The sequence below is a fragment of the Leptidea sinapis genome, chromosome 12 (assembly GCF_905404315.1).
Source record: "Leptidea sinapis chromosome 12, ilLepSina1.1, whole genome shotgun sequence".
NCBI lineage: Eukaryota > Metazoa > Arthropoda > Insecta > Lepidoptera > Pieridae > Leptidea > Leptidea sinapis.
This window is the reverse complement of record NC_066276.1, coordinates 930388-945787: the sequence shown is the minus strand read 5'-3', so window position 1 is coordinate 945787 and position 15400 is coordinate 930388. Positions and strand designations below refer to the sequence as shown.

At 34.2% G+C, this 15400-nt stretch overlaps 1 protein-coding gene across 1 annotated transcript; it reads left to right on the top strand.

The window, feature by feature from the left end:
• The first annotated feature begins 410 nt into the window (after positions 1-410).
• On the top strand, positions 411-14468 carry LOC126967014 (arrestin domain-containing protein 17). Its single transcript, XM_050811315.1, has 8 exons — positions 411-655; positions 2662-2817; positions 4343-4554; positions 5904-6086; positions 7284-7472; positions 9349-9525; positions 10715-10811; positions 11496-14468. Exons 1-8 carry the CDS (start codon positions 541-543, stop codon positions 11642-11644), a joined length of 1278 nt encoding a protein of 425 aa, XP_050667272.1. The 5' UTR covers positions 411-540; the 3' UTR covers positions 11645-14468.
• The last annotated feature ends 932 nt before the right edge of the window (positions 14469-15400 follow it).

Below are 15400 nucleotides of genomic sequence, written 5' to 3'. Positions count from 1 at the left end.
TGTTAGTGGAATTGTTAGGTATTCAATTACGGCTGAATTTTCTTCTTTCTGAAGAGTAAATATGTTCTTCGATTCCTGCAATATAACTGCAAGCCGGAAGGCCTGCTTCGTGGAATTCCGATATGTTAAAATATTATGATCTTTTTGTCTGGTCACAGTACACGCGTTGCAGTCTCTAGTAATTATTATCTTAATATCTTTGGTTACAGTGTGTTAGCCTGCTGGCAAAGAGTATAATAATATATAGGGAATGCTGCTGGTGAGCCTGATTTGATGATTTGCGGAAAGGTTAATATTCTAAGACCTGAAGCATAAAAAAGACAGCTGTCGTCTTGCTGTCGTCAATTTTGAGTTTTGAAGTTTGTTTTGTCAAAGATACTATTTATAGTACAAGGTTTTGACTTTTGTTTAGATTTATAATTTTCTAAAGCGAAGTATTAAGTAGCGACTAGCGGTAGAGATAGATTAACTTAAACTTCGAAGTAGTCTCATCAATAATTGCTGTTTATTTATTGTATTTCATTTTTTATGTGAAAAACGATGGGAATAAAAGAAGCCAATATATATCTAGATAATCAGTGGAATACATATTATGCAGGTCAAACAGTAAACGGACGAATTGAATATGTATTTGATAGTCCAAAAAAAGTAAGAGGTGAGTCTATCCTTCACAATGTTTGCTATGAGTCATACACGATTATTAGATCATACGAAGATTTACCAAATAACACCGACCCATTGAATTGAATGCTCAACTCGGGCCCCTTATTTCACAGAATTAATAACACCGAAAGGCTACATAATTATAATATTCATTAGAGTAACTGTAATGTTACTGAAAGCAATTCTTTCTTTTTTAATTTAAATACCTATCTCTTAAAAAATAAAATAAACGCAACTTCAACTCCTCTGCAATTGCGGCCCACTAATGCATGAGAGTAACACCATCGTTGGTGACTACATCCTGCTCCCAGGTGCTGTTTGTAATACTCGAGTCAAGAAGATACTGCGGTTTGGAAAGGCAGCAGGGCTTGACAATAAGCTTAAAGTGTGAGTGGCAAACGCAATAGTTCAATTCTTGATAGGGTGTTACTAGGTTTCACCAGGTCTATCAAATAGCCACCATCTTCAAATATATCTATTTAATATCTAAATTTAAATATAAATATGTTTTAAAGTAAACATATGCATTTGTTAATAAAATGATTCATAGAATAACTCTTTTCCTAGAGATATTTACCATAAGATATCCTGAAGAGTCTCCCAGGCATATCCTGCTCACAATAAGTCTTTTATACGATGTCTGATTTTGGCAGTCTTGATCTAGGACCTCTGCATCACATAGCAATGTATATCCTTGATCATCTTGATGTATCTCATCCAACACTACCATCAATATACAATGTTTTTGATCCATAATCCAGTCTGAGCATAATCAATCTCTATTTTTCTATCCTCTCCATTCAGATGATCTAGTCTACATGACTAAATTTGAACAAAAAATTTTATACAATTATATTTTAGATACCAATCTTGAAAATATATTAAACTTTATTCTGTTAACCATCAAGATGAATTCACAAGAAAGCATTAGCCTCACAAAAGATCCTAAGCCCTAAATTTGTAAGATAATAAGTATATTGCATGAAGATTTATCAAACACATTTAAGTTGTCCTTCACACATCAAAGCCTTACTTACTTTGCTGAATGGTGGTTTGTTAGTCAGGAATTTAATATTATAAATCCAGCTATGAGTGCTATGCAATATCTTAATAACCATAAGTACATCAAACTAAAATTAGCTCTTTAAGAGGTAGAGTTGCCATACATCTATCACCATGTTTAAATCCCATCCCATATTGCTAAATGCCCCATATTTTGACAATTTCTGAAAAAATATACAAATATTTGGTGGGGGAATGTTAAAAGAAAATTCTCATTGGTAATGGCGCAATGGACAGAGGAACAAACCGGAACCTGACCATTGAATGCATATTGATTTGTAACTATAATTTTAAAATGATGTTTGCTCAGTTTTATGATAATATTAAAAAAAAAGTAAATTCAACATCAAAACATGACTGGGTGAAATGTTATACTGATATTAATTTAAATTAAACTTTGTTACTGTATGTACTATGGTTACTTCCAAATGCTTAAAAACTTAAAATCAGAGCAATTTGGTTCTGTTAACCACTCCACTTCATTTTAATATCAGTAGAATATATTTTAACATCAATTGGTGCAAAACAGGTCTAATTTCAAATGTAATATAATGGTTGCTTTTTTATGTAACAGTATTTATGGACATACTAAATACCTATGATATGTCAAGTCTTGTGCCACTTCTTCTCTCTTAGAGCGCCATTTGTTTCCGACATGGTAGTAGTATCTAGTATATTAGAAATGACATCAAAAAGAATTCTATAGGAATCAGTTTTGAGAAAATAAATGCCTTTTTGCCTTTTAAGTTAACCTCTTAAAATCTTATATAGAATTATTTTTTAATTTAACTATCCTTGTTTATTATATCATCACTGTTTCTATCATCTAGCTTTTTTGTAACTAAATATTTAGCTTTCTTCTTCAAGTGACTTAAAATGTTCTATATATCATATTGATTCAGAGTTGTCATAAAACTTATTCAAATAAATTGACAGGTATTCATGTGAAGTTTAAAGGGGAAGCCCATACAGAATGGAGTGAAAGTAAACAGGAGGAAGACTCACAGGGAAAAAGTCAGTCCTCGGATACACTCCACACTGGAAATGAAGAGTATTTTCAAATATCCTACTATCTTCTTGGTAACAATTCAGGTAATATCAGAAGCAACATTCAGTTTTGGACTCCACAATGAGTCTGATTAATTTTTAGGATTTCTGTACCTGATGCATAACAAACAGGAATTTTATGGTTTGGCTAAGATTCCTTAGATTTTCCTGCTTGCCTGGCCACTCCAATAAGTCCAGCTCCTTTCCAGAAGCTTAGCTCAAAGTGACCTCATATTTTCGCCTTTTGGTCAGTGTCTCCAGTACAGTTCATGATAACATGAGTAACCATTCAACCATGATTAGAAAGCTTTTGTGTGAGATTTGACTTGACCCTTTGTGTGAGAGTTAAAATTCTTTGACCAGTGTTTTAATTATGTTGTTTTATATACTTTTATTACCATATTTATTTTTGTTCATGGGCCCATTGATGATATCACTTAAATATTGTAAGTGGTCAGATAATTGTGGTTTTTACCTGACCAATTACAATATTATGTTGTTATGATTACCTGATAACATAATTACATACTACACTATATATATATTTAACTACTTATTTCCTAAATAAAATCCATAATTTCAAGATACCTGTTTGAATAACTCATTGTATTCTATATCTGTTTGGGTTATCTGGAAGAGATCTATACCTATGAAAGTAATTAGCTTAAGATTTAAAAAAGAAAATATATTATGTTGGCATGGTATACAATAAAGTTTCTACCTAAACGGTAGCCTGTTCGCCCCCAAGAACCTGACCTTATGCTATTGCAGTTACCATAGTCAGTGTTAGGAAGTAAGATAGAAACAGAACTAGTAATTTAAAACAAAGGTTCCGCTGGTGCTGGGTTGCCTGTTAAGTTGCGTGTTTACCACTAAAAAAATCAATCTATCGTATCACCCTGTTTGACTCTCCTGTGATTCCTCTGGTGTTGCAACAGAATGTGATTATTTAATATCAGGTAACCCATACGCTCGTTTGTCCTCTTCTTCCATAAAAAATCAGTCCAGTGGCTATGAGTAGATATATATATATTTGAATTTACTATGGCTTGATATCTCGAGACCCAGTATTCCGATACTAGGCGACGCTTTAAATGAGGTGTTGTCAAACAGGGTGATACGATAGATTGATTTTTTTAGTGGTAAACGCGCATCTTAACAGGCAGATGGTCCCCATTGAGAAAAACCTCCCTGTCCATAAAAAAGACCAACTAATTCACCATCATTTCTGGATCAAGAAATGATGGTGAATTAGTATACACACAGATAGAAGCTCTTTCGAAATTGGACATTGTTAAGTAGAAAGGACTCAAACCACACAAAGGCACTTTTGAGTTATAGGCATATGAAGGTTCGTCTGTCAATAATCTTCCATATAAATATTAAAAAAAAAATGTTTCCATGTACACTTTAAAAATAGGGTTTTCACTACATGACAGATTCTATCTTCAGGAGTATGATGGCATACTTAACTCTATTATGACTATATTTGAATTTGAATTTATTGTATGTGGATGAAATTTCCTTGAGAAACACACTGTAACCTGGGCATTGTATTTTTATTTTTCAGGAGGTGAGATTGAAATACCAGCAGGCAAACAAGTATATAATTTTACTTGCGCCCTGCCTCCTGTTCTCCCATCTTCATTTGAGGGAGAGTATGGATATGTGAGATATACTATTAAAGTAGTGCTAGATCGTCCGTGGAAGTTTGATCAGGAAACTAAAATGGCCTTCACCATTATCAACACATTGGATTTGAATCTCAACCCTTCCTATAAAGTAAGTATTGATAATAATGAAAGATTTATTAAAACAAAACAAATCTTATAACTATATTAAAAATGCTATGACTACATAAAATTAAAACTATCATTATAGTAAGCATATGAAGAGTTACTGGCAGCATTTCCTTGTTGGATAGGTAGGCTGATCCATTGACCGAAATAGCTGCCAGCGATTGGGTTTCCAGTAGCTTTATATTAATTGTGTTAAACATACATAATATAATCATACTAATCTTCGTAATGGGTATAAAGCACATATTTAAATATTTCCCTTTGCCATGTTCTGTATGTGATAGGCTTACATTTACATTCACTCTATACATTTCGTTCACTATATTCCATCCTCCCTACAAAATAATTTTGGTTATATGGTTTGTTTCTATTATGTATATGGTCAAACCTAACAGTAGGGAGGCTCCTTTGCATAGGATGCCAGCTAGATTATGGGTATCACAACGGCGCCTATTTCTGCCGTGAAGTATTAATGTGTAAACATTATTAATGTGTAGACATTATTTGTATTCTGAAGGGTGGTGTAGCTAGTGAAATTACTGGGCAAATGAGACTTCACATCTTATGTCTCAAGGTGAAGAGCACAATTGTAGTGCCACTAAGAATTTTTAGGTTTTTCAAGAATCCTGAGCGGAACTACTATCAGCTGAATGTCTTGATCATCTCGTCCCTTATTTTCATAAAACAAAAGAAATACGTACCTGTATGTAGGCAATAGCCTATAATAAGTGCTGTATATGCCTAGGTCTTATATTGGTGTACATTCCAATACTTTAATTTCCATTCAGTCTATTAAATTATGCAGTTAATTCACTTAAACCCTTTTTCTCTACAAGATAATTTCCACTTAATGGTTTCTTTTTATCATATTATAGTTAAAATTTATTTCGTATAATAAGTGGTATATGTACCAAGATCATCCTGCCCTAAAACTTACATTTACTCTTGCATGCAATTGATACACTTTAATCCTTCCTCTCTACAAGATAATTTTACTGAATTATTGCTATTTATTATGGGATGAAATAATGTTGCCCATAAAAAGTTATGGCAAGTGAATTTGAGTTTTGTTGTATACATTCAATTATTATTAGTTTGAATGAATTTATAGCACAAGCAAGTTTAAAGAAAACTATAGCTAAATTTAAAATTTTATATAATAACTAGCTGTGTGCTTTGCTTCACTTGAACAAATGCATAAGATCAAAATTTGAAATTAAAAATATTAAGGGTTACAAATCGAAATAAAAACTATTCAATTAAGTCTTAAGTTAGAAATTTTTATATATAAAGATACTCAGATAATCTCAATATGATTTCACACTCTTTCAGGAACCAATACATTTCCAAATGGAGAAGACATTCTGTTGTTTTTGTTGTGCATCTCTGCCTCTATCGGTGGATGTCAGGGCGCCTGTGTCTGGGTACTGCCCAGGTCAAGTGATACCTTTGACTGTGGATATTGAGAATAAGAGTAATGTGCAACTCCATCTTGTAAAAGTATTCTTGAGAAAGGTAATATTGTTTTATTGTAATGTTATTAGTGTGAGTGAAATCATCAAAAACAAAGTCTTATCCATAATTTAAGTTTTGTACACATATACAGTGTTTAAATGGAGGGGGTGAATCATTGGTAATGTGGGGGGGGGGGGGGGGGTCGAGTAACTTAATCCCTTACTGCATTCATGATATAATATGTTGAGCTATTTTAAGGACTATAAAGATATCTAATTTTTAGGCTATTTTGGCCTTTGGAGACACCATAGTTGGCCTCAGTCCCTCATGTCACTCAGAATTTGTGTTTTTGTCAGGAAGTGAACATTTAGAAGGGCCTATAATAACAAATTATTATTCTAATTACATTTATATTTTATTTTTCTCAATGCTTTCCGGAAACCGGGTAATTTTTTTTTAAATTTGAATTCTCTTTTACCATTCGCCGGTAAAAGAAAACATAATACATCTTTGTGACTCCTTCAAACAACTCGACATTGACGAAGTGCATGGCGCTAGTTTAACACTACGAAAGGCCAAAAACAATAGAAGACGAATAATTTATTTTCACTGCGTGAGCAAAAACGACATTTGCAAAATTTTTGCAGCAACGGCACAATTTTGAACTCGAGAGGGGAAAATTATATTACTTCTTTTCACTAAATCTTGTACGATCCTCGTGTACGATTTTATTTATTTTTCGCACTTATGGCAACTCACAAAATATGAAGTAGCACATTAGCAACTGTTCCACCAAAGACTAGCCAAAAATGTGAATCGATGATCGCAGTGTTGCAATGAATATGATTGTTTTTTATAGACTTTTTTTATAGCTGTTAAGTGATTTTTTATCTGTCTGACCTCCAGTATAAATATACATATATACCCCCTTATTCATAATAGTCTGCTAACTTAAAGCATTGCTAATACTCACTCTGTCTTCTTCTATTGACCTAAGTCAGAATGAAAAAAAACACTCCTAAGCGGCTGTTTAAAGTTAGCGGACCATTATAAATAAGGGGGATAATCTTTATTATCTCTCACTTTTTTGAGCACGATTAAATTTTTATTTGTAGCCAGTTATCGAGTCCATTCTTAAAATAGTTTGTAGATTGCGCAACATCTTCGGTGGTGAGTTTCTATTATGAAGTTCACATCAAACTTAGATTGTGCCCACAGGGTTGCTGATTGAAAATGTATTAACTTTATATTTCGCAGGTGGTTACCTATCGAACAACATCTCCATCTACAGCGATTAAGAAATGTAAAGATATAATTGTAACTATTCAAGAGGGGCCAGTACCTGCTGGTATAACAAAACAATATCTAATGAACATAGAGGTACCTCCGATGCCGCCCTCCAACCTTGTCAACTGTAGCATCATCGACTTGGACTATGACCTTAAGGTACTCACTTCAAATATCTCAGTGCTCTTAAATATAATGTAGATATACTCCGATGGTACTAAAATTACTGTAATGTCAGTGTTGGTCATAATGATGAAGTGTGTTCAGTCACTAAATTGTATTAAATTCAAATTCAAATATTTTTATTCAAAATAGGATGTGATATCACTTATTCAAAGTCAAAAACTACCACCCATTCCGAAACGAATGCCTCAGACCTGATAAGAATGGGCGCAACAAACTCGGCGGGCTTTTTTTTTCATCGAAAAAATATGTGTACAAAGTAATATTGTACAATTAAACTTATTATTTAATAGCCTGAGGTCGCTCTATTCTCAATCTGTGGTATCATTAAGAAAGTCATTTATGGTTATAGTAACCTTTACCACACAAAAGTTTTTTTTACAATTCTTTTGAATAACGTAATACTTTTGTTTTGAATATTTTCTGGGATCTTGTTGTTAAAGCATATACATCGCCCCACAAAAGAACAAATAAACTCGACTAAGCCGGGGAGTAGGCATTATAAGTTTATGTCTGTTCCTGGTGTTAACATTATGGTTATGACAGTTTCTAGCAAATTCACTTATGTGCCTATGAACATACATTACATTATCAAGAATATATTGAGAAGCAACAGTCAAGATGTTAATTTCTTTGAATTTTGGTCTCAATGATTCTTTAGGACCTAGGTTATAAGTAGCAGTCCTAAGTTATAATATTAGAACTGGAAGCGGCCCATTACTGTGTAGCGCCATCGCAATTGCGCTCATAACTTTGGGGCATAGAATGTTAAGTCTCATTATTCCTGCAATTTAACTAGCTACGGCATCCTCCAAACCAAAACAATAATGTTCGCACATTACATCTTCACGGCAGAAAAAATTTACAGGATGCCGGTAGCACTTTCATGACAGCGACTCTCTGTTAAGTGGTCCACATAGTGCCAGATACTTTTATTATTCAATACCTACATTTACAAGGCAAGAATTTGTGTTACTAGATACAATACTGTTTTTTCTCTATGGTCCCATTCAATTATGATATCGAACCAATTCAATAAACCGCTTATCCGCATTGTTTCTGATGCAGCGCCGACTGTTATCACACGTAATATTGTACTGCTTGTCACTGCTCCACGTCCGCACTTATCGGTCATGGTACTGTGCATTTGAAACAAAGTGGAATGTCATTATAATTATCATAGTGACAATTACTGTGCCTGAATTGTGATTTCATTAATAATTGTGTAAATAAAAGCCTTGTTCGGTCTTTGTATTGTGTATTGTTTGATAAAGTATCAGGTAATTTCAACTGTGTAGATCGGACATGCTTATGTACCATCTATCGCTGATGTGCCTCAACACTAAGTTGAAGCCGGTAGAAACTCCATGCAAAACTAAAGTCAGTGGCGCTAGGTGCGACCTTTTGCATAACGTATGCTTGCACACCCTCTCCACCTCTCGCGACTTCTGTCCGAGACGTTCTCAGCCGCCCCTTGATATATGAAAACCATGTTGGTTCCTATAGTGCCCTGCACTGATAGATGCTGTTTGTGGCGAAGAGCATTAAATGGTTCTTCGTTGTTGGTTGTTCTTTTATACAGTTTTTTTTTGTTATGCCTACCCATTTGATTACAAATTTAACGGAGCTAGAACCTGAACAAGATTTGAACGGTTGGCTCAGTTAGTAAGATCACTCGGACGCAACCGAAGAGATCGCGGGTTCGAGTCCCACATCATTCGTAAATTTTATTCAATTAAACATTACAATTTGTAAATTGCTACAAATTTAATTTGTATACAGTCTACTTTAATATCGATTGATGGGTACAAAATCTGTTATAACATAATAAAGAATCATTTGTTCATAACAGGTGGTGTGTGCAGTCTCTGGTATGCATTTGAACCTGAAAGACAGGAAGTATGTGACAATAGGCACCGTGCCACTGGTGGGAATGGCGGGCCAAACTCCGTCCGCTCCGCCTCTCACTTCCGGAGACAACTCACCTGCAGTGCTGCCTGTTGGACCTGGGCAACCAGCTCAGCCGATGGTAAGGCTAATATAACATTTGAAACTTATTTAATTTGAATCATGGAATAGTACATTAGTACAAGTGCGCAAAGTAGGTATGACCTACGTGCGCACGAGTGTCGTATACTATTTTTCCTATTAAGTTGCACAAAGTTCGACCACTATAATTATTTTCAAACATTCCTGCACGCTCACCACATTCCCTCACGCTCAGCTACTTTCCCGCACGCTCTTGTCAATTTATGGGAAAGTATTTGCGAACGCAAATGCATGCGCAAAATCGAACTTTGTGCACGATAATAGGAAATAGTAGATTTTACGAGTGCAAAAACGAACCATTTTTATCCGAGACTTTTAGTTGATAGTAATGGGATTAAATGGTTTTGTCGACGAGTTATAAACTCTGCATTTCATTTCGATTGCGAGGAAATAAAACAGTAACATGGACATTTTTAAGAATTTTAGCCAATTTGAAGAAATTAATAAACGCACGAAAAAACAAGACCTGTTTCCCGTCGCTTTATTTTAATCTTACGACATTGATAATTAGGCTTGGGCTCCAGACCTATACAGCCTACTATTAAGTTAATTTTGTAATATATATTTTTTTAATTAATTAAATAACCTACCGTATTTTAATTTAAATTTTAATATCTTTTATGTCTTAAAAAACACATAAGGCAAATAAATTAAAGTAAATATTATAAAATAACAAATACTATCTCTGAAGTTTTTATTGTGTTTGGCTGTATGGCTCATTTTCTTTGCCTTAATATAGATACATTTATGAGTAGCTACGTTAATGCACTTGTGCACAAAAATCGATTTTGTGCAGCCTATATCGTGCACAAATGAGCAATTTCAGAGCATGAGAAGTGAAAAACATATTCTAGTATGATGACAAGCATTTTTTCAAGGAGATTTCTTCCACATACTACAAAGTTGTAGAATGATCTTCCTTGTGCGGTGTTCTCGGGACGATACGACATGGGTACATTAAAAAAAAAGCGCGTACACCTTACTTAAAGGCCGGCAAAGCTCCTGTGATTCCTCTGGTGTTGCAAGAAAATGTGGGCGGCGGTGATCACTTAACACCAGGTGACCCATACGCTTGTTTTTCCTCCTTTTCCATGAAAAAAAGCATTTGCAATTTTTAATAATTGTACTAAAATTAATTTGTCATTTAAAAATTATTTCATGTTATTTAGGCTCCGACTGGCAGCGGTGAAGTCCCACCAGGGGGCTGGGTCGTTCCTGGCTCTGTTCCAGCTCAACCGCCATTCCAATCTCTGTATCCATCATTATGTAAGTAATATAACATTTTTTTAATGAAACAGCATGCTGGCAAGTGGTACTGCTCGTATTTATCCCTCGACGAAAAAGTGCGTTGTTGTAAGTTTGACATGTGTATCTGTTTGTCTGTGGCGTGGTAGCTCTCTAAGTAATGCATTAATTTCGATGCAGTTTTTTTTGTTTGAAAGCTGCTCCATACATCTTATTTCTCAAAGTACTGCTATCTGTATACCTATCTCACTCGCACCCAGTCATTCCGCACGGGAGTGTTTCACTTTATTTGGCTGCACCAATTTAAGATACAACAGAACTTAAGGATCCTGGATATTGTTTTTTTTATGTTAATAAGAGACGAGATGAGCAGGACGTTCAGCTGATGATAATTGATACGCCCTGCCCATACTAATGCAATGCTGCTCAGGTTTCTTAAAAAACCCAAAAAGGTACCACAATTGCGCTCGTCATCTTGAGACATAAGATGTTAAGTCTCATTTGCCCAGTAATTTCACTAGCTACGGCACCCTTCAGACCGAAACACAGTAATGTTGACACATTACTGCTTCACGGCAGAAATATGCGCCGTTGTGGTACCCATAAATTAACCTGCATACTGCGTGAAAAGGAGCCTCTCACTGGAGGCGACGATGATACAATGTATGCTTTATCGTTTATGATTGTTTATTTTTTTTGTTCCAGCTGAGCCTGTGTACAAGGAATCAAACTATTCAGCCAGAACCATACAGGACCGTAACGAGAGCAGCCACATGGCCATCACCGGGCCAGCTAACTTTGCGCCCTACTATCCAACATACGCGGCTGTACAACCTCCGCCATTACCCCAATAACTTTACATTACTAACTTTTCAATGCGGCCAAAACACATCATATAAAATTATATAATCTTATTTTATTATTACTTGCCGCTTAATATGTTATTCTATTATTATTTTAAAGGACGCGTGTGAACTGTAGATTTATTTTTACATTAGGTTTGCTGTAGACTACTGATAAACATCAGTAAATGGTTTTGAACTTCATAATAAATACTACTGTCTCAACTCCTATCAACCGCAGTCCTTCTGAAAGTGTGAACCTGCAAATGCCACGAAATGTCGGGTTAAATAAAAATGTAAGTTTTACTCAAAAACCTAATGTTTAAGTATAAAGCTGATGTTTACGTAAAAACCTAATGTTTACGTTAATACCTAATATTTGCGTAAAAAAATACAGCTACAGCTACACGAGTTTTAATACTCTTAAAAGTGTTTTATTCAAATAAACGTGTAACACTCGCTTTAATAAAAAAAATGCTATACACAGTTATATTCTGGATGACCTATTTACACATAATGAGCTTATAAATTTGTTTTAGGAATTAATGTAGCACAATTAGGTATCAGGAGATAATCGCTAAGCTCCATGTTAATAATTAAAGTCCAATTTTATAGACTTAAAACTTAGACGTATAAAAACGTCTAGATAGAGCTTCTTGCTGCTAGACAATCGATGTATACAGGCCAGGTTTATTGCTTTAGTGTGCGTGACAAGCTACGTTTTACACTCGCGATTGTATGTCATTTTGTGTTAGTCGCTCAAAATAGAAGTTACCAGTCAACCTCAATTTTTTTTGTTTATTTATATATATAATATATTTATAATTAAACTTGTTGACATGTTGTCTATGAATTCGGTCTTTATCAATAACTGACGTTTGAGTACTTATCAAAGTAAATTTAGAAATCAATACTATAATAAAATATAGAACAATGGTTCCCATCACTTTCATTTACTGTCTTTAATACTCTAAAGTCTAATATCATTAATTATTTATATGTTTCGTCATAGAACTTATCAAAGTATGAAATATTTATATTTAAAATAATTTATTCTATGCATTCAGATGAAAACATTTTAAAACATCACAATTTTTTTCTTTTTTTCATATCTTAAACAATTTCAATGTCTGTACCTAGTTTTATATTATGTTGTTATCTTATGTTTTCGTCATCGTCTGCTTATTTTATTTGTACTATTATTTATAGATCATAATCTCCGTCCAGAAAATCTTAATTATCTATTGGATATACATTTGAAATTAAACTTTATTTTTTGATTTCACTCGAATCTGTGAATTACTCGGAAACAAGGTTATATTAAAGATATAAAACTGTTGGTATTTATTAATGTAGGTGCAATATCTAAATGCATTTAAATAATGATGTAATAATATGATGCAGTTTGCAAAAAAAAAATATTTAGTAATCATATGATATGTTATGGTAATGATCAAAATAATAACCACACAACACATTGACACACACTTAAAAAGTGATGGATTATATATATATATATATATATATATATAAGGTAATATGGATGGATATTACAGCTAGGATGGAACAAATATAATACAGCTAACTGGAGATAGCTGTCACAGTGAAACTTTCTCTGAACAAATGTTACTGCTGCCCTTCTTCTTGGTCGCAATTTTCATTTCTGAAGGTCGTGCCCGTACTTCAAAGTTTTCGTAACGTTGGTCTCTAAAGCCTTCCACGCGATTCGGTCCTCGGCCTTCCTTATTGCAGTCAAAGTGTTAGGCCAGTGAGTTTTTTTATGACTGTAAGGGTTAAGACGAGCAAGAAGTTCAGCTGATGGTAATTGATACGCCCTGCCCATTACTATGCAGTGCCGCTCAGGATTCTTGAAAAACCCCAAAAATTCTGAACGGCACTACAATAATTGCGCTCGTCACCTTGAGACATAAGATGTTAAGTCTCGTATGCCCAGTAGTTTCACTAGCTACGGCGCCTTTCAGACCGGAACACAGAAATGTTTACACATTACTGCTTCACGGCAGAAATAGGCGCCGTTGTTCTTTACAAAGCAGCCTCCCACTGGTGTCGTGATCGTCTGCGTGGTCTTTTGCCCTCCACCTTGCCTATGACTATCAGTTCCTTTAATTTACTGGAAAGGCGTCGGGCAATGTGGCCAAAATACCCCAAGATTTAAGATTTTTTGATTGCAGATTGTGGACAATTTAGTGTTAATGCGACTACTGCTCTATTTTGACATTATTCTGACGTGTGTAAGAAATCTGTGTGAAACAGTCATTTGCACAAAAAAAAAATTAAGTTAAGATTTGATATTGTTTATAATCTCAGAAAAAAGAAGATAAGCTTTTTGACTATTTTTAGATTTACAAACTATTTATTGGATGTTTTTTATTTATAATTATTAACATCGACCTTAAAACTTATATATAAGCCTAATAAAAGAACAATGCTTTCGGATATTGGAAAAATAGATCTTAATAATAAGTTTCCTGTACCCATTCTTCTCAGGTATGAGGTATACTTTTTCGAATGGGTGGTATTTTTTGACTTTCAATAAGTGTAATCATATCCTATTTTGATTGATAATATTTGAATTGATATAAATGTACAGGTAAGAATGCTTTTTACCATATATTATGATTGTTACCTGATCAATAAGCATTTATACCCCCCCATACTGAAATGTATGCATTGTGAATACTTATTTATAGGTATTAGTACCTAGTGTACCTACTGGTTTATAAGGTCGATAGTTAACAGAGTTGATGGTAGCTATAATCCTAATACCTTCTATATAATGTTTTGATATTATTATAATATGTTATTGTATTTATAACATGTTGTTTTATTTGATTAATACATACTAATATTTACCATGTGAAAGTATATTACTTGTTTATGGCGTAACTACCTATTAAACTGATTGTGATGAATTTTCATGAAATAAGTAGCTGAATATAGGCTACATCCTACTTACAATATTATAAAATAAATCCCTTATCATGTATGTCTCAACGGGATAAACACAAAAGCTACATAACAGATTTCCATACATTATCCATTAGACAGTCTTTCACGAGGAAGATTTCATCATTAATTTAGGAGTAACTCAAAAGAAGTGATAAAATATAATAATTACCTAAGAATTTGTATAGCAACATATTACCACCATTTTGCCGCTTTTTTATAACAAAATGAAATTCTTTATCATCAAAAAAAAATATGAGACCCGTAAGGAAGTATCATTGCTAATATGTGCAATCTCTTGCTTATAGCACTGGAATATAATATACCTACGGGCATAGAGGTAGTGAGTATAAATATTATACTGGTAAATACCTCCATCCACCCTCTCCTAAACAAGTATCTGAGATCAGGTAGCTTGGACACAGTGACTCAACGTCTCCATGACGACAGTGTCTGAAACGTTGTCTGTCCGAGGCAACATGTTGGTACATAGTTCTACTACGTAGGTCAAATTAAATCTGTTTAGAGCATACCTACTGCTAGTCTTTTTATGCGTGTAGTCCGTGGACTGACTACACGCAGTGAAGTTACAGCGCCCTACGTGTACAGTACAACATTGTGGTGAGAGCATTGTTGGGGAAGGCGCGCATAAAGAAATACTATATTAAAGACAATTTTCTCTGTTTTCAAATAAATGTCAACATTTTAAGTCAGCAGCTCGAACTGTTGGGGACCCAGTGCTCTGCGAACGGCTGGATCACTTGGCGTTGCGTATAGACGTCGCTTCATTGTGTGTCTTCT

What these genes read in the sequence shown, in the direction of transcription:
- LOC126967014 (XM_050811315.1), top strand. Translation starts at nt 541, where the DNA reads ATGGGAATAAAAGAAGCCAATATATATCTAGATAATCAGTGGAATACA. An exon ending in ATCTCAACCCTTCCTATAAA is followed by an intron (nt 4,555 to 5,903) that starts GTAAGTATTGAT and finishes ACACTCTTTCAG; the next exon opens with GAACCAATACATTTCCAAAT. An exon ending in GGCAACCAGCTCAGCCGATG is followed by an intron (nt 9,526 to 10,714) that starts GTAAGGCTAATA and finishes CATGTTATTTAG; the next exon opens with GCTCCGACTGGCAGCGGTGA.